Raw genomic sequence first — 25,351 nt, 5'->3', positions numbered from 1 at the left:
GATAGTTGAATTTTTTTACTTTGAGAACTTTTACCAATTAGCTATTAAGTAATTTCTCATATATTTGCATTAGTTCTCTATTTGAGAATGGAATCATGAAGAGTCAGACACAACTTAAACTACAAAAACAACATTATCATGTTTATTACATTGGTATGGCCATACCATAAGCAATTAATCTCCAATTATTTCTTTAAAAAAATTTTTTATGTACATTGGTAATAGTAGGTATCTTAGATGTCTTGTACATTCTAGAATGATTTTTAATGTAAATTTTTTCTATTTATCTCTTGCTGGTTTTGTGAGTTTAGTTTATATAATGCTATGTTGCTGAAGTTAATTATTTTAATTAATTTTATTTAAATATTAAACCTTTATGTGTGCTATCTTAAAAAAAAAAAAAAAAAGCTGGGCAACTAGATGACACAGTGGATAGAATACTGATTCTTAAATTGGGCTGAGTTTAAATCCAACCTCCAATTACCTAACACCTAATAGCTGTGTGATTTAGTCATTTAATTCCTTGAAACAAGGAAAATTACAAGGTGCTAACTCAGTGGAATTGATGAGATAATGGTTCTCTAGTATATATATATGTATATATGTGTGTGTGTGTGTGTGTGTATGTATGTATGTATGTATGTATATATATATATATATATGACAATAAAGACCTTAGACTCTATTCCTGACCATCCTCATGATGACTGTCCTGCTGAGACCAAAGCCCATCCGGAGGACCTCCAGAAAACTAGCCCAGACATTACATTCTGGCAGCCAAATGTGAGATCCTAGAAATGCAGGGCTTTGCAAAGCAGGGCACAAAGCAGTTCAACTGATGTGATTGTAAGCTCAGTGGAGAAGTCCCTGTGACCCAGAAATAAGGTGATTAAAAAAAAAAGACAAGTGGAAAACTTTGGTAAGGGACAAATTAGTCACTTTCATTTTTTAGCTGAAATGGGGCAAGTATTAAGAAAAGAGCCTTCCCCACTCTGAAGGGAGTGTGTAGCATGCATAGTTAGTTAATAAAGAAGCAAGGTTTGTTGGTAACTCAGAGATAGATCACTGGGCTCTTAAATATATTAGAGTGCACATCTCCTTGGCTATCTAAGGAAGAAAAATTAGAGCCAGAGATGTGGGAACTAGTGGAAGAGCAACTATTTGAATGTTATGAAGCTATGAGTCCTGATTCAATTCCTGAGGAAACATTCCTTATGTATAATATAATACACTTGACTTTAAAGAAGCCCATAAGTTCTTTAAAAAAAAAAAAAAAAAAAAAGGAAAAATTTTAATGTGGAGCCAGACAAGGAAGTGTGAGGAGAAAGAAAAGGAGGGGGATGGTACTGACAAAGCAGCTGAAAGGTATAGAGACTTGGATCTTAAGTATCATGCTGATAAGCTTAAAGAGTGTGGTGCTTCTCACTTTCACAGCTCAGTTACACCCGAGCAGGCATTCCCCATCATCTGACCCTCCTCCCTCAATTCCATTTTCATATGTGGAGGGAGAAAGAGGAGTGGGAGGGGCAGTGACACCATTAGTACTACCCATGCAGCAGCTGGGAGTGTCCACCTCCTATGACATGATTACAAAAGGCATTTAGTTAAAGCTAAAGAAGAAGGACAGGATACATCTGTTTTAAGAATAGAAGCATACCCTGTGATTGAAGAGTTTGAATCTTCAGATCAAGAAAGGAGAAGATACACTCCTTTTAATCTTGAAATTATCAAAGATCTGAAAAAGGCTTGCACTCTTTATGGATCTACATCGTCTCTTGTTAAGATGGTATTAGAGAATTTGGCTTATAAAAGTTTAACCCCTAGTGATTAGAAATCTATAGCAAAGACATGTTTAGAACCTGGACAAAACTTGTTGTGGCTTTCTGAATATAGTGAACTCTTCAGAATACAAGCCCAACGAAATAGGCAACCTGGAGTTAATATAACCGTCACCTTTTAACAACTAGCAGGTTTAGGTCCTTATGGAGACACTTTAACACAGATTAATTACCCTATAGCAGCATATAAGCACATTGTTTCTGCTGCTATCAAAGCATGGGATACCCTCTCAAGAAGACAATATATAGGGGAAGCCTTTACGAAAATAGTGCAAAGTACAAATGAACCCTTTGCTGATTTCGTGGTATGTCTGCAGACAGCTGTCATACGAACTATTAGTGAAAGTGTAGCAACAGAAATTATGGTAATACAACTTGCTAGAGAAAATGCTAATGAGGTTTGTAGAAGAATTATACTAGGACTACACAAGGATGCTCCTTTAGAGGAGATCATATGATGCTGTGCCACAGAAGGCACAAATACCTTTTATACCTAGGCTATGATGCAGATTTTTCAAGATCTCAACATGGGAAGATAGGGTCCCTTTTGGCAAAGAACTTCCAGAGAGACTCTTCAATGCTTTCAAAGTGGTAAAAGTAGGGCATCTGAAAGCTCAATGTTGGCATAAAAAACAGGGTGGGAGAACAAGACCCAAAACACTATATCCCAAATGCAACAAAGGCTTCCATTGGGCATCAGAATGTAGATTGACTCAGGGAAATAGGAAGCAGGGCTCAACTCTAGGGCCCTAGGCAAAAAAACACTTGGGGCATGATGGCAGCCACTGTTACACCTAGAGAGTCTTTAGAAGTTCCATACTCCAACATGATCAGAAGCAACCTGATGGAGGAAGGAGATTGCAATTAGGGAGAGTAAAGCTGTATGCCGCTGGGACTACTGAGATGTCCCCTGGAGAGGTGAAATCTGTCCTTGTCTGGCCTATGGATCCTTTGCCTCCAGGCACAGTAGGCTTGATTATTTCACCTCCTGAGAGTGCTTACAAAACAATGTCTATCCATACACTGATTTGGGAAATGGGGTAATGTGTAACTAATATCCCCGTTACTAATAGAGGTAGACAATATGTAATCTATCAACCCAGGAGAAGTAGTAGTAGCATCAGGTTTACTGATACATACTCTTAATAGGCAATTGGTGATATTTATTGAGATTTTGACTCCCAACAACAGAATTCAGGAATATTCTGGACTTGAATTGTTACAGCTGACCATCCTATGCTCACTATCTATGTAAATGGCATGCCACTAAAAGGGTTGGTAAACATGGGTGCAAATCATACAGTCATCAGAGATGCCAGCTGGCCCAGTCATTGGCCAAAGATTAAAGATATGTCCTAAAGATAGGAGAATCAATAGCAGTTAGTGCTGCCAAAATTTAGTACTTCTCCTTTGAGGTGGATATTTGAAGGTAAAACAGGAGTTTTAACTCCTTTTGTAATTGAAAAAGTTCCCATCATTTTATGGGGAAGAGACGCCTTACAACAGTTAGGATTACAATTGACTATTTTGGCTTTTTAGGCAAGGCTGCTGTTGAAGGCCTGCCTGCACTCTCCCTGTTCCCATTCCATGGAAAACTGATACACCAGAGTGGGTGGAATAGTGGCCCTTAACAAGTGAAAAAAATCAGGCCTTATTAGATATAGTAAGGGAGCAACTTGACCAAGGATACTTAGGACCTTCTCTAACTCCTTGGAATTCCCTTGTATTTATTGTAAAAAAAAGAAATCTGGGAAATGGAGGATGTTGACTGATTTAGGAAAAGTAAATGAACAGATAGAAACTATGGGAGCTTTTCAGCCTGGCCTTCCATCTTCTACTCAGTTCCTAGAGAATGGCCTCTTTATGTTATAGACATTCAGGATTGTTTCTATTCTATAGATGTGAATATGGATATATGGATAAGGATAGATAAGGAAGATATGAAAAGATTTGCCTTTTCAGTACTCAGCATTAATTTAGCTATGCCTTATAAAAGATATGAATGGACAGTTTTGCCACAGGGATTGTGGGCTATTTTTGCCCTGCTATGTATCAAATGTATGTTGCTGCTGCTCTTACTGCTGTAAGAAAAGCGTTTCTAAAAGTTATGTTATTACATTACATGGATATCTTGGGGTGTATACCTGAGGAGCAAATGTTAGAAGCATGTCTACAAAAGACCATAGAAACACTAAGGAATTACAGATTGCACATAGCTCCAGAAAAAAATTCAAAGGCACGCTCTTTTCAATATATAGGATATGAACTATTGAACACCTTAAATGACTTTCAAAAATTGATGAGATATCCAATGGATGCGTCCAGTCTTAGGCTTAACTACCTATCAATTACAGCCATTATATGACATTTTAAGGGGAGACACTGCTTTAAACTCACCACGCCAGCTTACAAAAGAAGCTCAAGAGGCTCTGAGAGAGGTTGAACTGGCTTTATCCAATGGGTTGAGAGAGTCACTGAAAAACCTTTGGAAATACCAGTTTTTGCTACCAAAGAGACACCCACAGCAGTCCTTCATCAAGGAGAAAGTGTGATTGAGTGGGTGACCCTCCCACCACAACCTTAGCCTTACTCCTTACCCAGTGCTTGTGGCTAGAATTTTATTAAAGGCCATTAAGTGAGTAATATAATTATATGAGATAAGACCTGACAAGATAGATACCTTTTATACTAATGCACAAATTAATGTATGCTGTGAAACCATCCCAGAGTGTGGCAGATTTTATTGGCCACAGCTCCAAATTTTACACACGGGTCTCCATTAAAGATAATCTGTCTATTACATAATTGGCAATGGATTTTTTGAAGAATTTTCTAAGGTTCCTCTTAAAGGACCAACTATCTTTACAGGTGCAGCCAAACATAACATTTTTGCTGTATACTCTTATGACTTAGCTATAACGAGAGCAGTTAGAACTCCTTTTCTCTCTCTCTCTCTCTCTCTCTCTCTCACTCAGAAAAATGAATTGTATGCACAGACTGTGAACGAGACAATAAAGACTTTAGACTCTATTTCTGAACATCCTTGTGGTGACTATCCTGCCGAGACCAAGGCCCATCTGGGGGATCTCCAGAAAGCTAGCCCAGACATTATATTCATGTAAATGGCATCTCTAGAACTATTTCAAATAAGAATGCTAATAGTAGTTTTCCTGGCTGTAACCTAATTGTACTGGAAAAATCTATGGTTTTTCCCTTTCAAGAAAATGCTAGCTTTTGCTTTGCTTTCTATCATATTAAGGGAACTATCCTTTCCACCCACTCCTCATCCTTTTGTACTTTTTAATGTTTTTAATTTAATTTTCTGTCATAATAGACTGCTTTATCTTAGCATAGATTTTTTTTTTTTTTTTTTTTTGGAAAATGCTCAGGAAAGCTTTATTCAAAACTTTGCTAAATAATCTTTTTGGCACCACAAGATTTGCATTAGTCTACCTTTCCCTCACTTAATGCATAATCCTATATGTTTTTTTTTAATTGTTTTTTAGTTTTACAAAGAAATATTTAATTCAAAGGTATAGCAAGAGTAAACAAACATTCCTCCTTTTCTCCTCCATTGTCTTTGAAAATGCACCTCTTCAAAAAACATCAACAAAAAACTGTAAAATATGATTTAGCATGGTCCTCAAAAGTTCAGAGTATTGAGAATGCTGGGTTTTTAAAGTCATCTTTGTCTAGACTAGAATTCTAGCTCCAAGGTCATTATTAGCATAGAAATTTTAATAGATCGGTAATGCAGATTTAAGAACAGTTAGGAGTCACAGAAAAGATCTATTTGGAACATAAGTATTTTACTGTATATATCCCAGGGAACCAGAAGCTGCTTTCTTTCTCCAAGTAAAAGAGATATAAATTGTTTTATACCAAAATAGGCATTGGAATGCTTAATAGAAAACTAGTGTTTGAAACTAGCTATGTACAAGTAATTGTTAACTAGATAAGAACAAAGCTTTGGATACTTCCTGGAATGTTTATGGTCTGCGTGTCCTGAATAGCTTCAGCTGTGCAGTTAAGGGCAAGGCAATTTTTAACTATCACTCTGTATTACAAATATCTTGGCTTGTTGTCTCATTTTTCTCATTTTTTAAAATTGAAATTATGGTTTTTATATTTTGTTCCTTGATCTACCAATTCTTTAAGTTCATGTTATATAGCCTCCATTTAGGTTTAATTCCGTTTTTCAAAGACCTTTTATTGACCATTTGTGTATTTGTGTAGTCAGTAAAGGATGTTTAATTTTTTTATTTTTCTGCATTTGTTTATGAGGTTTTTATGCCTTATCACATGGTCAGTTTTTGTAAGGGCATTCTTGTGTAACTGAGAAATCTTTGTTATTTTCAGTTGTCACCTTAACTTTTCTAAAATTCTATCCTTTATCTCTTTTTAGACTTGTTTAGCTATAAAAGGGATACAATTAAGTCTGCAATTCTTTTGGTTTCTCCCTTTCTTGTGGTCTCTAGCCATTAATGTGGCTAATTTTACTTTCAGGTATTTAGATGCTATGTCAATTTGATGATTATACATTAAATATTAGTATTTTTTAATTGTCAGTGGTTCCTTTAAGAATAATGTAGTTTTTCTAATAATTACTTTTAACTATCTCTGTTTTGATGGTTGCCTTGTCTGATGATTGTTACTGATGCTTTTTTTGGATTTACCTAAAGCATATTTTAGATCTAGACCCTCATTTTAACCATGTGAATCTTTGTTCTAACAACTTATTCTCCTTGATAATACATTCTAATATTCTCTATTTACAAATGAGTCTACCCATTCATAGTAACGTTTATAAATGTTTATACTCTCCTTTTCATCTCCCCTCTCCCCATCTTGCTTTTTTCTCAATTTCTTCCTAACCATTTCTTCCATGAGTTTGACCGATTGTTCAATGATTAAATTCATACTTCTTTCTTCTCTGCCTTTATGACCTTATTCTTCCCTTTATTCTTTTCTCCTATTTATACATACACACTGAAATTGAGCTGGAATCTGAGTTTTCCTGGAATTTTGAACTTGTGGGGAATTTTGCTTGTCTAAATTCAGACCAATTGAAAGCTCTCTACCACCAATTTTTTTTTTTTTTTTTTTTTGAGAAGCAAAGTTTTCTGCCCTCAGAATTTCACCAGCATTTTCTTAGTAATGCTATTTTTTCCCCCCGTATACCAACAACCAGTATTTTGGCAGGTTCTGATTTTTTTAGATTAGAAATAAGACTTAGATCTTAATACAAATGGGTCTATGTATTTTTCCCTCCTCACTCGTCTTACTTCACTCATTAAGTTTAGCCTTATTCATTTGCAAGATGTAGAAATTGTAATACTTCATGATCTTCCCCACCTTGCTTTATACTTTTTTTTTATCCTTTTACCCCATAGCAACCCCGAAGATGGGTTAATCTATGAGAAACTAGAGAATTCCACTGAATACAAAGTGACCTTAAGGAAAGTACAACCACCACGAAAACTTTTAAGTTATTCTAGCCCTGTAAACCTCATTTGTATATGTGTATTACATAATATTTAATATGTACAAATATTTATTTTTGTCTTGTCTACTCTATTAGAATATGAATTTCTTAGGACAGGGATTCTGTTTATTACTTCCTTTTTAAATCTTTGTTTTCATTTATTCTGGTGCCATTGCAGGCAGTATATGCTTAATGAATGCTTCAGTTTAAAATTGTAAGAAATCTATTGGCACAAAGGAAGTGAACTGGTGTCATATATATTTTATATTAAATGGTATATATTTATATATACATTTTATGTTAAATGCTATTTTATTGATGCTTTTTGTTTTTATATCTCCTTTATTTCCAAATACATCCTTCCAAAGCAGTCTCTTTTAAAAAGATTAAAAAACAAAGTGGTAAAAAAATAGTTTAATAAAACCATCCAAACACATTAACTGTCTGATATATATGCAGTATTACCCCTTTTCCAAGTTCAGCTTCATTTTTATGTTATTTTTACATCATTGTAATAATTGTGGATATTGTTTATATTCTTTTGCTTGTTTTACTAGCACATATATACATAATTTTAAATTACTTTGAATATCCTTTTTCATTTAGAATAATTTTTGTTAGAAAATTGCATTGCTCTTAATTGTTTTATATGTTATGCTAGATGTGTAAAAATGTGATCTTTTTATTTTTCTAGTTACTGGACCATTGTCAGAATTACAGATAGCTTATGTTTGCAGAGAAACATTACAGGTACTTGTATATATATAGCACGAAAGATAATTTGACATGTGAAACTGTATGGTTATTCTCCTCCTCCTCCTCAAAGATAAGGGAACGGATAAGCTAAAAATAAATAAATCCTTATGATTATTATCTTCTTCTGAGAGCCTGGTTTGTTCTTCTGTTAAGCTATTGAATAGACAAGTTCACATAAACTCAGTTCCTAAACAGAGGTAATGGGTAGGATGGGGAGGAATAAAGTTCTACTGTATAGGGATTGAGGTGGCTTCCTGGAAATATCTCCAATGTTTGGTGCAGCTCTGCTTGTATATTATTACCAGTACCCAATAATTTAACTTCTTTGAGGAAAGTGCTTTGTTTCTGTTTTGGTGTAAGTTACCAATAGATATTTGTGGAAAGCACAAAGCATTGAGGAAAGCTGGGCTTATTTGATATCTGAGAGAAAAATATGATGAACTTGATGGCTTTTAAGATTTTTGTGAATTAATATACATATTACTGGCCATTTTCAGAGTCAGTCAAATATTTTGATTGGCCCAGGAAAAAAAGAAAAAAAAAAAGACAAACCCAGGAACTTTATTATTAGCAGCACTATTCCTATATACCAGTCTACTAGAAAGCCTGTTGAGACTAGCATATAATAATTTTATGTCTTTAAATTTAAAAAGTCTTTTTAACAAATCAATTACAATTATTGATTAGTGTATTAATTTATAATTGAGGACATTGTTGTTTCTGTGTTGTCAATAGATAGGATCATAGATCTAAGAGCTAGACAGAATTTGAGAGGCCAACTAATCTAATCTCTTACTCATTTTCAAGTAGCTTCTTTAGAAATACAAAACATTCAACTTAAGCCATTTGAAGATTTTTTGGCTGTCATCTGAGCAAGACATCATTGCAAATAGGTTAAAATTTATTTCTTGTATGGAGAAACCTATAGTACAGCAATACATACCTATTCATGTATGCATTTAATGTGCCATAGTAGAAAGAAAACTATCCTCAAAGCTTCAGGTCAAGTTCTATCTCTGACACATACTAGCTGTGTGATCCATGGCAAATCCTTAATTTAACTGTGTTATAGACGAGCATTGGGTGTGACCAGCTCCTAGCCTTGGGGAGAACCCACAGCACTCAAGTTCAGCCAAACTGGTGATTGGGAAATGCTCAACAAAATCAATAAAAGATTTTGATACCACCATTCTGTACCATTCTCTTTTTAAGTCTAAAAATTTTCATGTTGAGTTGTAATAGTATTAGGAGTTTCCTTGCCTGGGAGTTCCCTATATCAATAAAATCATAGGTCTAGTCCTGATCATTCTCTTTATAACAGCAACACATTAGAGACATAGAATTGAGAACAGTGAACAAATTGTTTTGCTGCTATTCCCAAAGCTGGTTATGGCTTTAAGTAGAAGAAAAAGCTTTGAATTGGGTGGCAAGAGATCTAGATTTTTTTATTCCCAATAACTCCATTAACAAGGTGCATGACCATAAAAAACGGATTCTTTCTCAAATATCTGTAAAATGAAGATCTAAATGAATGTGATTCCTGACTTTTAGGCTCCCGACCTCTTTCCAGACTTAGATGCAGGGCATTGTAAACTTTTTCTAAGGGGGCTCCAAATATTCCTTTGACTCAGTAAATAAGTATACTTGCTTTAGATTGAAAAATAACATCTCTCAATATGTATATATTACTGCTTTTGTAATTGATAAAAAGTCATTTTAAGGTTTAACTGAATTCCTTTTTTGTCATTATGTTCTCAATCAAATACTTCTCAAACTTAGAAAGGTTAGGAACTATACTGTATGACTCTTGTAATCATAAAAATCTCTAATTCTAATTAAAAGCTTCTGCCTTAATTAGCACAGCAAGGCAGATTCTTCTAACAAAAAAATTTCACTTATTTGTTAAATAAAACATTTATTAGGCACTATGTGCCTATATATTATGCACTGAGGACACAAAACCAAAAATGTCTCTGACCTGAAAGAGCCACACTCTCTTTATAGGAAATGTTAGGAAAGTTTGATTTATTTCTTTTTCATTTTGCCCTTTGTCTAGTACTGTATTGTTAGCATTTCTTTATCTATTGCTATAATAATCCTAATTTAATGTTAATTGTATTTTTTGCTGTGTAATTATATGCCTTAAACAGTTTCCTGCTGACCTAGCTTTCCCCAAAGGTTGCTCATTTTCATTTCTAAGAAGAAAACGTATCCATGTGATTGGAGTTGTACAAGGCTTGAAGTTCATTCTAGAAATAGTCTTGGTGTAGTGGTAGTAGAAGGCAAAATCCAATTGTTTCCCCCCCTTGCAAAGCCACATCTTGACTCCCTGCTGCTCTTTTAGGCCCAAAGCACTTGCCCTCCCCCTTTAACTGTTCTAGGAACCAGTACATTAATATGTTCTGATCTAATTGTCTAAAGATAAATTTTGCTCTACTACGCTAAATATTGAGGATGAGGAGTGTTCGCTTTACCTTAATTTAGGAGACAAAATATAAACATTCTTAGTTGCTATTCAACTCTTTTGTCTTTAGACGGCTTTAATGTTTATTTTTCTCAAAGTTTTTTGAAGAGTATATAAAGAATAAACTTTGCTTTTTCAGGAGGCAGTCTCATACAGAAGTAGCATTCAATTAGGAGTCAAAGAGATTGGATTTTAAATTCCATTTCTTCCATGTAGCCACTTAATCTCTCTAGACTAATTAGCCCATTGGGTCAGTTGAATTTGACCCAGAACTTGAATTAAACAAAATTTCAGGTTCTGTGGTATTTTAAATTTACACGAAGTTCCACAAATTGGATTTAAAATGCTTAGTTGTTTTTGTTTTTTTTTTTAACTTTTTTTTTTTTTTGGAGACTAGCTCTAACTGAATGAAGTGAAGTTGAATACTATGGGAGAAAACAATAAAAACAAAAAACAACAAAAAAAGAGTTAAAACTTAATTAATTTGAATAGTCTTGAAATTCCTGTAAGTTCTTTCTTCTCTCATCCACACCCTCCAAACCCCATTATTTATTTAATTGTTCTTAAGTCCTTTCTTCCTCAACAAGTAGATAGGGGAAAGCATATTTACTACTACTAAAGAATGGGTAATCTATTGCATCTTAATAATCATAGAATGTATTTCTTATATAGATTATTATATACACATATAATCTTGTATAGATTGCCCCCTTTCCTTCAAGTAGGAGATAACTGATACCTTTTGCTTGCCTTTATGTTTACTATCTCAGGTATGAGAGACCTTTCCCCTGTTTATACCCTGAAAGATTAACTTTTCCACTAATTATATGAGGTAATGTGAAGTATAGAAATCATAGAACTTCAGACATGAAAGGAGAAATTCCAGTCCATTCATTTTATAGACATTTTAATTTGATTATTATGTATTAATTATGTTAATATATTTAACCACCCTTCTTAGTCTAAGAGGACTGCGAAATTTTCTTGTTTATTGAGTATGTGTGTTGGAAAGTGGGGACAGCAAATTACTGAAAAGACCAGCAAGACCAGTTAGGCCTTTCTGAATATGAAGAATGATAATGTAGTAAAAATTTGTGAATTTCATCCAGGAGACATACTGTAAATCTTTGAGAAGTAATAAGTAGTGATCAATAAAAGGAAATATTTATATGGTATAATATATAATACTCTATTAATTTCATTCCCCTGTAAGTCACAGTCACAATAAATGTTTTTAGATCAGGTGATTTTAAAAAAAAAATTTTTATAGGTCTTAACCATAACCCTCAGTATTAATTGTTAAGAAACTTTCTCTCATTCTCCTCCTTCATTCCTCCTCTCCTCCCACCCCCTTTTTTTACCCAGACTCTTGATATTTCACTTTCTTATTAAGCTGATGATTTAATGGAACATTTTTGGATTGTTGGTTTTCCCCCCCTGTTATGTTTATACATATGTGCACACGTGCGCGCTCACATACACACACACACATTTATTTTGTTTTTGTCATTTTTTTAGGGTCTTGCTTATTTACATACTAAAGGGAAAATGCATCGAGATATCAAGGTAAATTAAAATATCTAAATTGTTATGCTTTTCTGTAGAAAGACATAGAAATGCATAATCCTGATTCAGTAATGTTTGTATTTTTGTTTTAGGGTGCAAATATTTTATTGACAGACTATGGTGATATTAAATTAGGTATGTCATTTCAAGATTCTTAATTTATTACTAAATTTTAGAAATTATTAGTATAATATGAGTAGCTGAAAATGCTGGAATATATCAATAGTCTCTCCTACTAGGGAAGCTGAGCCTAATGGATTGCTTGAGTTGGGAGATTTTAAGCTTCAGTCAGGTTAAAACTGACTGTGTGTTTGCACTCAATCTAAACTCTGGAGAACCCTTAGGAACAAAAGACTAACAAGCTTCCTGAAGAGAGGAAAATCAATCCTAATTATAAACTGTAATATATATATATATATATATATATATATATATGTATATTTATATATATATATTCATATATAATATATATAATATATAGTTTTATCAGGTTAAAACTTTGGTATGAATCAGCAGTGAGATCGGATCCATAAGTGGTCATTGTTCTTCCAGCCTGGTGGAGAGAGGGATAGAGACTCAGTGTCCCTCAAAATTAAAAAAAAAATTAAATTCTGATAAGGCCAAAAACAAAAGAAAAGGATCAGGGAATTTTCTTGTTTTTCAAGCTTCATGAATAGAATGTTAAACTTGTACATAATGTTTCTACTTTAGTTTTAGATTCTATCTCTGACTTATTTGCATGACTTTATACTAAATGATTTTATATGTATGGTAGATAAAATTTTCTATTAAGATGCACAAAAGCCTGAAATCATTTCAGAATGTAGTAATTTTTTTTTTTTTTTAAGCTGACTTTGGTGTGGCTGCAAAAATAACAGCTACCATTGCAAAGAGGAAATCTTTCATTGGTACCCCTTATTGGTAAGAAATAACCTTAATTGGATTTAGTATTTCACCATTTATTAAAGATTAGGATCTGCCTTAAGATTGTTGTATGTAATTATAACTAAATAAAAGTTTGATGGTCTAATTCTTAACCCATAATTCTTAACTATATTTAAATATTATTAATTCATAGTCTTTGCCAGACTAAGAAAGAAATCCATGATACATTAAAAAGGTTAAGAACCTTTGATCTAGAAGGGGAAAAAATGACACTATTGAAATACTTAACTCCTCTCTAATTTCATCGTAACTATGATTTAATATATGCAATTGGAAATTGTTTTTCAGTGCCTTATTCTTCCCAGTTATTACTGGAAATTAGTAATGATTCTAATTCCTGATTTCTCTTTTTATAAACACCACTGAAAGCATAGGTGTAAGAGTTATTAGTTCTTGAATTTGCCTTTTCATTTGTACTACCATCATCTCATCTCATGTTTGGACTAAAAAAATGGTATTCTAATAGTTTTGTCTGTCCCTCTACTGTGCCAAGAATATTTTTGACACATCATTCCTCTTTTCAAAGGCTTCTAAGAAACCTCCATTTTTAAACAAAATAATTCTCAATTTCTTATTCTGGCATTTTTGCCTATGCACTGCTTCCCTAAACTTGTCTCACATTATTTTTCTATGTGTGAATTATTCTTCAATCAAAAAACATATTTTTTGTCTCCTAATATTTGGATTTGTTTTCTCAGTTTTGTATACATACCATCACTGTCTCCTCACTATTTGGAATGCTTTTTTTCATATCCTTTAAAATTTTAATACCTTATCATTGGATTTTCATTAATCATCCCAGCTCATAGTGAGCTCTTACTCTAATAATATCCCCTGGACTTCTTATTTTATTTATTTTTTTCTTATTATTTTATTCGGCATTATACATACTCTTTTGTTGATATTTATCTATATATTTTTTGTGTCTTGTTTCAGCAACTATGCTATAAGCTAAGCTATCATTTCTTACATCTACCTACCACAGAGCTTTGAAATGCTAGTTTTTCAGTAAATATTTGGTGTTGATAAGATTGTTAATATTTGTACCAGAATAGCTATGTAGAAGGGCCCAGTTGAAATGTGGGAACTATCAGTATATGAGACATAGGGTCAGAATAATCAGTGAAGTTTAACATTTCCTGGAAATCAATAGTGCTGAATTGTTGGCATGTTTAAAAACTATCAGTTCCCAATAATATTCATATACTGGAGAGACAAGTACAGTAAGAGATGTAGAAGTTATACCATAAGACAGTAAGAGTTCCCAATGCTGTCAGACTTCACATTCACCTAAGAGAACAGCGATACTATAATCAAGAACTCTTTTTAAGCTTTGTAGATATTTTAGTATATTTAAGTAATTTAGGGGAAAATGTCCAGAAAAGAGGAGGAACAGTTTATTGCTATAACAGTATTTTAGCCCTCTGTACAAATGCTAGCTATGTGTCGTTTTCCCCCAATTTGGGAAACATTGTTTTAAAAGACTATGTGGGGCAGTTAGGTGTTGCAGTGGATAGAGCACCAGCCCTGAAGTCAGGAGAATCTGAGTTCAAGTGTCTGGCCTCAGACACTTAATACTTCCTAGCTGTATGACCCTGGGCAAGTCACTTAACCTCAATTGCCTCAACAAAAAGGGGGGAAAAAAAGACTATATGGGGGTAGGGGAGAATCTTTATATCTTAGAGCTGCTTTGTACTGTAGAAGTTATTCTAATTTTCTTTTATAACTTTTTAAGAACTGTATTGTATATAATTGGAAGAAACAGATTTCAGTTATCGGGTTTTAAAAATAGAAATTTTCTTTTCATTGATGACACTATATTGAATTTTAAATGAACTTCCGTATACAATACAAACATATTGCAGGATGGCTCCAGAAGTTGCAGCTGTGGAAAAGAATGGTGGATACAACCAACTTTGTGATATTTGGGCAGTAGGAATAACAGCAATTGAACTTGGAGAACTTCAGCCACCTATGTTTGATCTTCATCCAATGAGGTATTAATTAAAAGTTTAACATGTTCTTTAGGTTAATAACATTTTTAGAATCTTTGGAAATGCTAATAATGGGAACATTTCAAGAAAGTTTCATTAAATTTTTAGCTTTCTTCTGGAAGTTGAACCCATTTTTCCTTTCCTTCACTTCATTGGAAATAGAAAAGAATTGGTCATGAAACTGGTTTTCACATATTCCAGAACTGATTATTGGCATGTTGATTTTCTAGATCTTTAACAATTTTCCCTTTTCCTTCCTTATTGATCATTTTCATACTGATCTTCCCTAAGGAGTTATCAGGGAAAATATAAAGGTTAAAAACCAAATATCCTACTCTTAATCTGGGGAAAAAAATGAGATTAGGGAAAAGATTGAAGGTATTGGCCAAAATAAGTTTTATATTTGGGAGGAAGAGAATAGGGATTTTGAGGGAGAGAGAGGAAGAAAGATATTCTCTATAAATTTCTTTATTCTTTTTTACTATAATTAATTATATTAAGCACCTACTATGAACTAGAGCTCTGTTAAGTACTGAGGATAAAAAGACAAAAAATGTATATTCTCTATAAATTTCTTTATTCTTTTTTACTATAATTAATTATATTAAGCACCTACGATGAACTAGAGCTCTGTTAAGTACTGAGGATTAAAAAGACAAAAATGTTAGTCTCTACATTTAAAGAACTTAAATGACTTATTCTATTAGTCAACAAAATATGCATGTATATAATTGATTATCTACAAAGTAAATAAAAGGTAATTTTGAAAATATCAAGAAAGGCTTTATTTTATTTAAAGGTTCATAATCTGGAGTCTGTAAATTTGGCCCTTTTTTTTTTTTTTTGCTGAGGCAATTGGGATTAAGTGACTTGCCCAGGGTCACAGAGCTAGAAAGTATTAAGAGTCTGAGGCCAGACACTTGAAGTCCAGTTCTTCTGACTTTAGGACTGGTGCTTTATCCACTACACCAATGTGAATTTGGTTTTAAAAAATATTTTTATAACTATTGTTTAATATAATTGGTTTCCTTCATAATCCTATGTATTTTATTTTAAACATTTTAAAACTTTATTCTGAAGAGCCATTTGTAGTTTTCACCAGTCTGTGGAAGGCAGATGTAAAGATCATTAAGAAGCTCTGATTTTTTAAAATTTGAGCTAGGTCTTGAAGAAAATTAGGAATTCTACTGTACATCTTTCAGATTGGCTAAGATGACAGGAAAAGATAATGATGAATGTTGGAGGGGATGCCGGAAAACTGGGACACTAATATATTGTTGGTGGAGTTGTGAATTGATCCAACCATTCTGGAGAGCAATATGGAACTATGTCTAAAAGAACTATCAAACTGTATTGAGCCTGTATCCTAGAGAGATCATAAAGGAGACAAAAGAACACATATGTGCAAAAATGTTTGTGGCAGCCCTTTTTGTAATGGCAAGGAACTGGAAACTGAGTGGATGCCCATTAGTTGACAAATGACTGAATAAGTTATGGCATATGAATGTAATGGGATATTATTGTTCTATAAGAAACAATCAGCAGGATGATTTCAGATAGGCCTGGAGAGATTTTACATGAACTGATGCTGAGTGAAGTGAGTATAACCAAGAGAACATTGTACACACAATCAGTAAGATTATGTGATGATCAGTTCTGGTGAACATGGCTCTTTTCAACAGTAAGGTGATTCAGGCAGTTCCAATGGTCTTATGATGGAGTCAGCCACACCCAGAGAGAGGACCGTGGGAACTGAGTGTGGATCACAGCATAATATTTTCACTTTTTTGTTATTGTTTGCATTTTGTTTTCTCTCTTAGTTTTTCTTCCTTTTTGATCTGATTTTTTCTTGTGCAGCATGATAATTATGAAAATATGTGTAGAAGAATTGCACATATTTAACATGTATTAGATTAATTGCTATCTAAGGGAGAGGGTGGAGGGAAGGGAGGGAGAAAAAAATTTTAGAACACAAGCTTTTGCAAAGGTAAATGTTGAAAACTATGCATGAGTTTTGAAAATAAAAAGCTTTATAAAAAAAGAAAAAAATTACCAAAACTTACATCATACTAAGTTTTTATTTTATTTTAAATAATTTAAGACAACCAGAAGTATGGAGAATTGAGGAAGATAGAGAAGTGAGAGTGAATTCCTATAAATGGACCTGTAGCTAACCAGCACTCTGACTAAAGGAATAACTGATTAATTTATATAAAAACCCAAGCCATTCTCTGAAAGATAAATAGTAAAAGGGTATGAACTGGCAGTTGTTAAAAGTACAAAATCCAAACTATCAACAAAGTTGGGGAAAAAATGCTTCATATTAGTAATAAAAGAAATGCAAATTAAAATAACTGAAGTTTCAACTTATACTCATTAGATTGGCAAAGGTTGTTTTTAAAAGGGAAAATGACACTTGGAGGAATTGTGGGAAAAAAGCACACTAATGTACTTTGCTGAAAGCAATTAAAACAAAAGGCACTAAACTAATAGAAAGGAATATGTATGTGTGTGTGTATATATATATATATATATATATATATATTTATGTATATTTTATGTCACAAGTAGATGTATTTTTTTTCTTTTCTCAAGTATTCTTATTTGATAAAAAATTTTTTTAAAAATGCCCTTTTGATGAGATTTAGGTTTGGGGGTTCCTTCTGTCAGGGAACCAAATGATGGGGTCTAGATTTAGGGAACTAAAATGAGATTACAGTTCCTGCTGGTTAGGGAGTTAAATGATGAGGTCTAGTGGCAGGTTCGGGATTCAGGGAACCAAATGGAGAGGTTGGCTCCCTTACACCCCTTTGGGATTCGGCGCAAGGGTAGGGAGTTTGGGGGAACTCCCTTCCAGTGGCGCAGAGATTCTCTGTAAAGGAATTTACAAACCCGAAAAAGCTAGACTGATAAAAGAGGTTTATTATAGGCATTGGGAAGTAAAGTAGTGGAGGAGTAAAGTTTAGAGAAATCCTGACAGAAAGGCATAAAGTCTCCTTAGGAAAATAGGTGAAGATAAAGAGAGGGTAGCTCCAGAAGAGAATATTATTCCAGTGGGCAGAGACTTGCTATGCCAGGAAGAGAGATTCCTTGACATCTTAAGTCCTCTGCAAGGATTGAGCCCCAAGTTAGCTCTTTTTACAAAAGAGGTCTTTGGCTACAAACCAAGCCTGTTCCATGGGGGCTGGGCTAGTGGGTGGAGTTCCTAGTTGGCTCTTTTTATCTACAAGCTGGATTTCAGCTTGAGCTGGCTAGCCCCATCTGAATTGAATAGAAAATCTTCAAATGAATAGGGTTGGTATCTTCAGCTCTGAACTCAACCAGCCCCACCCAGACAACAGAATGAAGCTGTTTGTCCTTGGGTCGGGGTACCCACAGTGGCAGAATCCAAGGAGAATTTGTCCTTCAAGGAGTTTTAGAGAGTTTCAGGGTCCCTTCTTTACTTTGATTTAGTAATAATAGTCATACCTCAGAGAAATCAAATTAAAAAGGCATGATTCAAATATACAAAAATATTTATAACAACACTTTTTGTTATAACAGTTCATCAGTTTTCATTTTCTCTTTTGTATATGCATATGCTCATGTTTCTTGATGTTTGTCAAGTTCAGAATAACAAAATTTTTAAATTAAAAAAAGAAACTAATGCAATATATATTATATGATATGCAGTGTTATATAATATATATAATAAAATATGTCATTGGTTGATTATTGTCCTCCATTCATGAAGAGGACCAAAATGACATCACTATGTTAGAGCAAAGTTACAATATGTTCAATATGTTCAACTATGGCTGATCACACCAATACAAATTCAGAATGCTCTGCTGTGGATCAGTCACAAATAGTCCATATGAACATTTGGGGTACCTTCTTTAATTTTGTGCATCTCTATTATGTGCATCTGATTTTGTGAATTTCTTTTGTCTAATTCAATTCTGCTTTGCTTATAGAGCACAGCACCTTTTCTGATGACAGCATACCAGTATAATTTCTATTGTTGTATGTATTATATATAATAATCTGACTAAAAATCAACATTGAGAGAGCATGTGAAAAAATTTCAGTATGCAGCCAAAAGTGATCCTTAGGGAAAATTTATTAAATGTTTTTGTCAGCCAGAGAGAGAAATAACATGTTAGTAAATTGGAAATGCTATTAGAAAAAAATTTACATGAATGCAACAAATTGAAAAACCTCAATCAAAACCAAAAACATTCTGAAAATTAAAAAAAGAAGAAAAAAGATGAGCTGGTTAAAAAATCTAGGAGTTAAATTTTTCAAAATAAGTTTAAATAAAATTAAACTTTGCTAATCTAATAAAGAAAAAAATTAACTGAATTAAATTACAGGAGAATTCATAACAAATGATTAAATTAAAGAAATTATTAGAGAATGATACTGAAAGCTAGCATTTAAAAAGTACTATAATATTTCCCTGTAAAGAAGATGCTCTTATTTTTATTTAACAGATAAAGATATCTGAGTCTGAGGTAACTTGCAAGTTGTCTGATGACAGTCTTTTTGCTTCCCTACTCCGGTGCTCCATACAGTGTGTTCTCTAGCTGCCCTAGTTATATTTGAATAAAAATGACAATTAAATGAAAAAGATGATTATTTACATACATTGTAAGTGCCCAGTTTAACAATATAAGAAATAGAAAGCTGAAATGAACCAGAAAAAGAAATTTAATATGTCATAAAGCAACTTGGAAAGATGGAAATTCAGAACCAGATTAAAATTTAAAAGAGAATTCTATCAAATATTCAAAAAGCAATTCTAATATTGCATAAATTTTAAAAAAGGAAAAGAAGAGATCCCGTCAAATTCTTTAAATACTAATTGGATCTGTGGTTTTATTTCCCGAAGGGTAGATATCAAAGCCTACTCTGTCCATCTTATTATACTGCTCTCATCAATGTCTTCCATAAAGGTTACTCTACAAAGTATCTACTACTGAGTGCTAGAGACCTTCCTTTTTTTCCTTAATATCTGAAGGGTGTCATTGGTATTCTGTGGCCATCCATCTGAGGTAATGCTTTAAAAAATAATAATAATAAAGTTATGCAATAGTATCTTATATTCTCTACATATTTTAGCCTATCATTAGATAAGTTATCTCAATTAGGGAATGATAAAGAAAATAATATATTAATATAATATAATAAGCATTAATATAGTTATACCAAACAAAATATTAGCAAAGTGAGGATAACAACATGTGAAGAATATTATGCACCATGAACAAATTGAATTTATGTGAAGAATCAAGCTTAGTCCAATATAATTATGATTTACTTGTTTATTGCATTTATACAGTATTTGAAGATTTGTAAAACCTTCAATATATATTTTCTCATTTGACCTTCATAATAACTCTATAATGTAGATACTATTTTTATCCCTATTTACAGAAGAGAAAACTGAGTCATAGAAAGATTGTGACTTCCTCAGAGGTGTCTGAGGGAGAATTTTAACTCAGGTCTTTCTGACTCCTAATCCTATGTTCTGTCCATTTCATCATAACCCATAAATATAATAACTCTATTAATAATTTTTTAAAGTACAAGTCACATAATTACATCATTAGATGCAAAAAAAAAGAAAACTTGATAAAATACAATACTCTGTGTATTTAAAAATATATTTTAGAAAATTAGGAATAAATGTATTCTTCCTTAATTTGACGAATTGTCCAAGACCAAGATATAGCATTGTTTCTAATGGAAAAATTCTAGTTTTCTTTATCGTACATCAAAATGTGTCCATGTCATAACTATTCCTTGTTTCCTTTAATATTAGATATTTAAGGAATAATAAGCAAATGCAAGGAGGAAACAAAATTATAACTGTTTCCAGATGACATACTGGCTTACTTTAGAAAACCCTATAAAGTTAAACTAAAAAATGAATTTAAATAGTAACTGCAGTAAAGCATCAGGATATAAACCCACCAAAAAAAAAAAAAAAGAAAAAAGAAAAGCCTTTTGCTATGTATTATACAAAATCCAGCTGGAAGAAATAGGAAAGAAATTCCTTTTAAAATAATCATAAAACTTAAAATAACTGGACACTGTCATGAGTAGAATTTAATAAAAGGGTAAACTGAAGCAATTCTCTGCAGGGCATACGTTTCCTAATAGGGCAGAAAAACTGTTTTATTAAAAGATTCTCTGATTCATTTCCATTTCTGTTAAAAAAAAAAAAAATCCTGAGTGAGGGCTGGCATAGTCTTTTAAATCTGGTTGTGTCTTCCTTCTGATTGGCTTGACAGTACATCATTTGGTCCTGACTGGTGGACATTTTAAGGAGGTGGGTTAATAATTCTCAGCTCCTTCCTGTTCATCTTTCGGGTGGGTGGGGAAGAGGTAGGACAAATCTTCAGGTGAAAGGATTAGTTTGCACCTAGGGAAAGTTAACTGGCTTTCAGGTATGACTGATTATGCTCATCTCTGACACTTAATGCTAGCTGCATCAGGAGACCCAATTGCCTCTAGCAAACCTAGATACTGGAAACCCATTTCAGTCATGGTCTCTCTGACTTTGGCATCTCCATTAGAGAACAAATCACTATTAACCTTGATTAGAAAACTAAGGCAGGAGACTTGGGGGATGGGGTGGAGATGGAGCTCACTCTGGTTTTCTAAACGGAGAGTTTCAGCCAATGCTGCTCCTGGAGGTAATAGGGAAGAACTTCAGTTTGTTGACTGAAGATCATTTTGACAGTTGACTTCAGGTTAGGTTTAGGAGAGACTTGAGATAGACCAACCGGCGACTGTTAATATGATTCCAGGTATGAAATAATAAGGACTTGGACCAGGGTGTTGCCATGGAGAAGGAGAGAAGTGGACATGTACAAGAAATGTTATAAAGATAGAATTGATGACTCAATTGGTGGGGAGAGATAGAGTGTGAGAAAGCGAGGAATACCACAAAATATTTCTTAGGAAAATTGTTACATTTATTTAATTAAATATTTGGATTTTTAAAACTGGGAAAATATATAAATTGCTCATGGTTGGTCCATATCAATATAATAAAATGATCATACTCCCTAAATAATTTTACAGATTCAATATCATCCTGATCATTCTACCAGTTACTTTATAAAACTAGAAAAACTACATTCATCTTGGAGAAGCAAAAAGTCATGAATCTCAAGAGGATTCATGAAAAAAAATGCTGGAATGAAACAGGTCTAGCAATATTATATCTCATTATTCTGCAAGACAGTAATTATCAAAACTATTTGTTCCCAGTTAAAAAAGAGAAAAGTTGTTTAATAGAACATGAGCCCAGAAGCAGTTGAACATAGTACTATAATGTGTGAAAAAATATAAGGATTTTGGTTACTCAGTATTCTGCAAAACTATTGAGAACATTGGAAAGCAGTCTAGAAAAAAATAGGTTTAGATCAACACTGTACCACAAACTACAATAAGATCCAAATAGAAATATATATATATATATATATATATATATATATATATATATATGTCCAAAAAGTTATCAAACTGTACATACCCTTTGATCCAGCAATGCTACTACTGGGCTTATATCCCCAAAAGGCCCTGTTTGTAGTGACTAGAAATTGGAAAATGAATCCATCAATTGGAGAATGGTTGGGTAAATTGTGGTATATGAATGTTATGGAATATTATTGTTCTGTAAGAAATGACCAGCAGGATGAATACAAAGAGGCTTGGAGAGACGTACATGAACTGATGCTAAGCGAAATGAACAGAACCACGAGATCATTATATACTTCAACAACAGTACTGTATGAGGATGTATTCTGAAAGTGAATTTCTTCAACAAAGAGAAGATCTAACTCAGTTTCAGTTGATCAATAATGGACAGAAGCAGCTACACCCAAAGAAAGAACACTGGAAAATAAATGTTAAAAAAAAGAAAAAAAGAAATATATATATAAAGGTTCATATATAGTGAAGATTCATATTATAAACAAATCAAGGGAGCAAGAAACCTTTCATACTTGTTTACAAGGAAAGAATTTCTAACCAAAGAATGAGAGAGTATCATATAATTGAATAAAATTGAAAGGCTTTATGTACAAACAAAATTGGTTACATTAAGATTTTAAGGAAAACTCAACTAGGAAAAGGATTGTGGCAATTTCTCAGATGAAAGCTTAAAATTCAAGATACATAAGAAATTGATACAAATATAAGAATGGAAATCATTGATTAATAAGTACATACTAAAAAGTTACAAAGATAATTTTTAAAAAAGACAAATTGGAAACAACAATATGAAAAAATGCTATAGGATTACTAACAGTAAGAGAAAAGCAAATTAAATTCAATCAGAGCTTCTACCTTATACTCATCAAATTGGCAGAGGTGCTTAAAAAAGGAAAATTACAATTGTTGGAAGCCCATGAAGGGTACATATACAGATGAACTATTGGTAGAGCTGTGAATTGATCAATCATTCTGAAAAGCAATTTGTGGATCTGCCATAGAGGTCTAACTAATGGATAGTCCAGGAGGACCCACCTAAAATCTTAAAAACAAATGTAAAAAAAAAATTGTTTTGAATGTAACTGGGGGGGGAGGGGAATATTAAATAAATTTTTAAATAGAAAAAATTAAAATAATCTAAAAATAAAAGAATGATCATTTAGTCACTAGGAACTGAGGTAAGAGAGAATAGGGGAAATTAAATCAAGGGGTTTCGAGGTTGTCTTTTTCTAGAATAATATGAAGCAAGGGCCTCATGACTAATTTGTGTTAAATATCAATCATATATTTTTAGGTTTCTATCAGGAAAAAAATTACTTTTAAAGGGCCTAAAAATCTGCTTTTAAAATACTGACAAAAGTTGAGTGAATTTTGACAAGAAGCTTAGGGTTTGAAAAGAGAAAATGGAAGACATCCAATAATTACTTCTCAACTCTTCTATCTTTCTTGATGATTCAAGAAAAATGTAGCTAAATACCCACTTATAAAGGTAAAGATCACTTATTAATTCATAAATTTAAACAATTTTTATTAAGAAAAATTTCTGTGAATATAAACTGCTTGCATTTATGTTTTTCCTCCCGGGTTATTTATACCTTCTGAATCCAATTCTCCCTGTGCAACAAGAAAACTGTTTGGTTCTGCACACATATATTGTATCTAGGATATACTGCAACCCATTCAACATGTAAAGGACTCTTGCCATCTCGGGGAAGGAGTGGAGGGAGGGAGGGGTAAAATCGGAACAGAAATGAATGCAAGGGATAATGCTGTAAAAATTACCCTGGCATGCGTTCTATCAATAAAAAATTATTAAAAAAAATTTTCTGGGGGTTTTATCATAATTTTCTTCAGTATCCTTTCTCTTCCCTCTTATATAGAGCCATCCCATAAAATATATATATTATTTTTAGTGATATTTAATTTTTCCAAATACATGTAAAGATAATTTTCAACATTCATCTTCACAATACTCCATTATCCAAATTTTTCTTTCTCTTCTGGTGAGACACCACCCCAACACAGTAAGAAATCCAATATAGGTTAAACATAGGTAATTCTTTTAAACAAATTTCCATATTCATCATGCTGTGCAAAAACAAAAATCAGATCAAAAAGGGAAAAAAACAGAAGAAAAAAAAACCACAAGCAAACAACCACAAGCAAAAAACAACAAAAAAAAAGTGTGAAAATGCTTTGCTTTGATCCACAACCTGGCACTTTCCATCACAAATCTATTGGAATTATCAGAAACTTTATGAGCAAAACTACAAAACACTTTCCATACAAATTAAGTCTGATCTAACCAACTGGAAAAATATTAAATGCTCTTGGATTAGGCGAGCAAATATAATAAAGATGACAATACTACCTAAATTAATCTATTTATTTAGCGCTATACCAATCAGACTCCCAAAAAACTACTTTGATGAATTAGAAAAAATAACAACAAAGTTCATATGTAAAAACAAATCTATTGGAATTGCCTTGAATCACCTCATTGTTGAAAAGAGCCAAGTCTATCACAGTTGGTCATCACATAATCTTGTTGTTACTGTTTACAATGTCTCTTGGTTCTGCTCACTTCACTTCACATCTGTTCAATGTGAACAGTCTTTCCAGACCTTTCTGAAATTAGCCTGCTCATTAATCCTTATAGAACAATAATATTCCATTACATTCATATACCATAACTTATTCAGCCATTATCTAGCTGATGAGCATCCACAAAATTTCCAGTTATTTGCTACTACAAAAAGGGCTGCTACAAACATTTTTGTACATGTAAGTCCTTTTCTCTTTTAAATGATATCTT

The 25,351-nt window shown here is 32.9% G+C and overlaps 1 protein-coding gene across 5 annotated transcripts in view; it reads left to right on the top strand.

Moving 5' to 3' along the window:
• MAP4K5 (mitogen-activated protein kinase kinase kinase kinase 5) overlaps nt 1-25,351 on the top strand; it is a 207,881-nt gene that overhangs the window by 108,189 nt on the left and 74,341 nt on the right. For all 5 annotated transcript variants that reach the window (XM_051978085.1, XM_051978086.1, XM_051978087.1 and 2 more), the window contains 5 exons: nt 8,018-8,073; nt 12,062-12,109; nt 12,202-12,244; nt 12,958-13,030; nt 14,920-15,051. In XM_051978085.1, the coding sequence (XP_051834045.1) occupies nt 8,018-8,073; nt 12,062-12,109; nt 12,202-12,244; nt 12,958-13,030; nt 14,920-15,051 (352 nt within the window). The remainder of the gene's footprint in view (nt 1-8,017; nt 8,074-12,061; nt 12,110-12,201; nt 12,245-12,957; nt 13,031-14,919; nt 15,052-25,351) is intronic.

This window comes from Antechinus flavipes, chromosome 2 (assembly GCF_016432865.1).
Source record: "Antechinus flavipes isolate AdamAnt ecotype Samford, QLD, Australia chromosome 2, AdamAnt_v2, whole genome shotgun sequence".
In the NCBI taxonomy this organism is placed as follows: Eukaryota; Metazoa; Chordata; class Mammalia; order Dasyuromorphia; family Dasyuridae; genus Antechinus; species Antechinus flavipes.
Note: the sequence above shows the minus strand (reverse complement) of the source record. Positions and strands in the feature narration are given on the sequence as shown.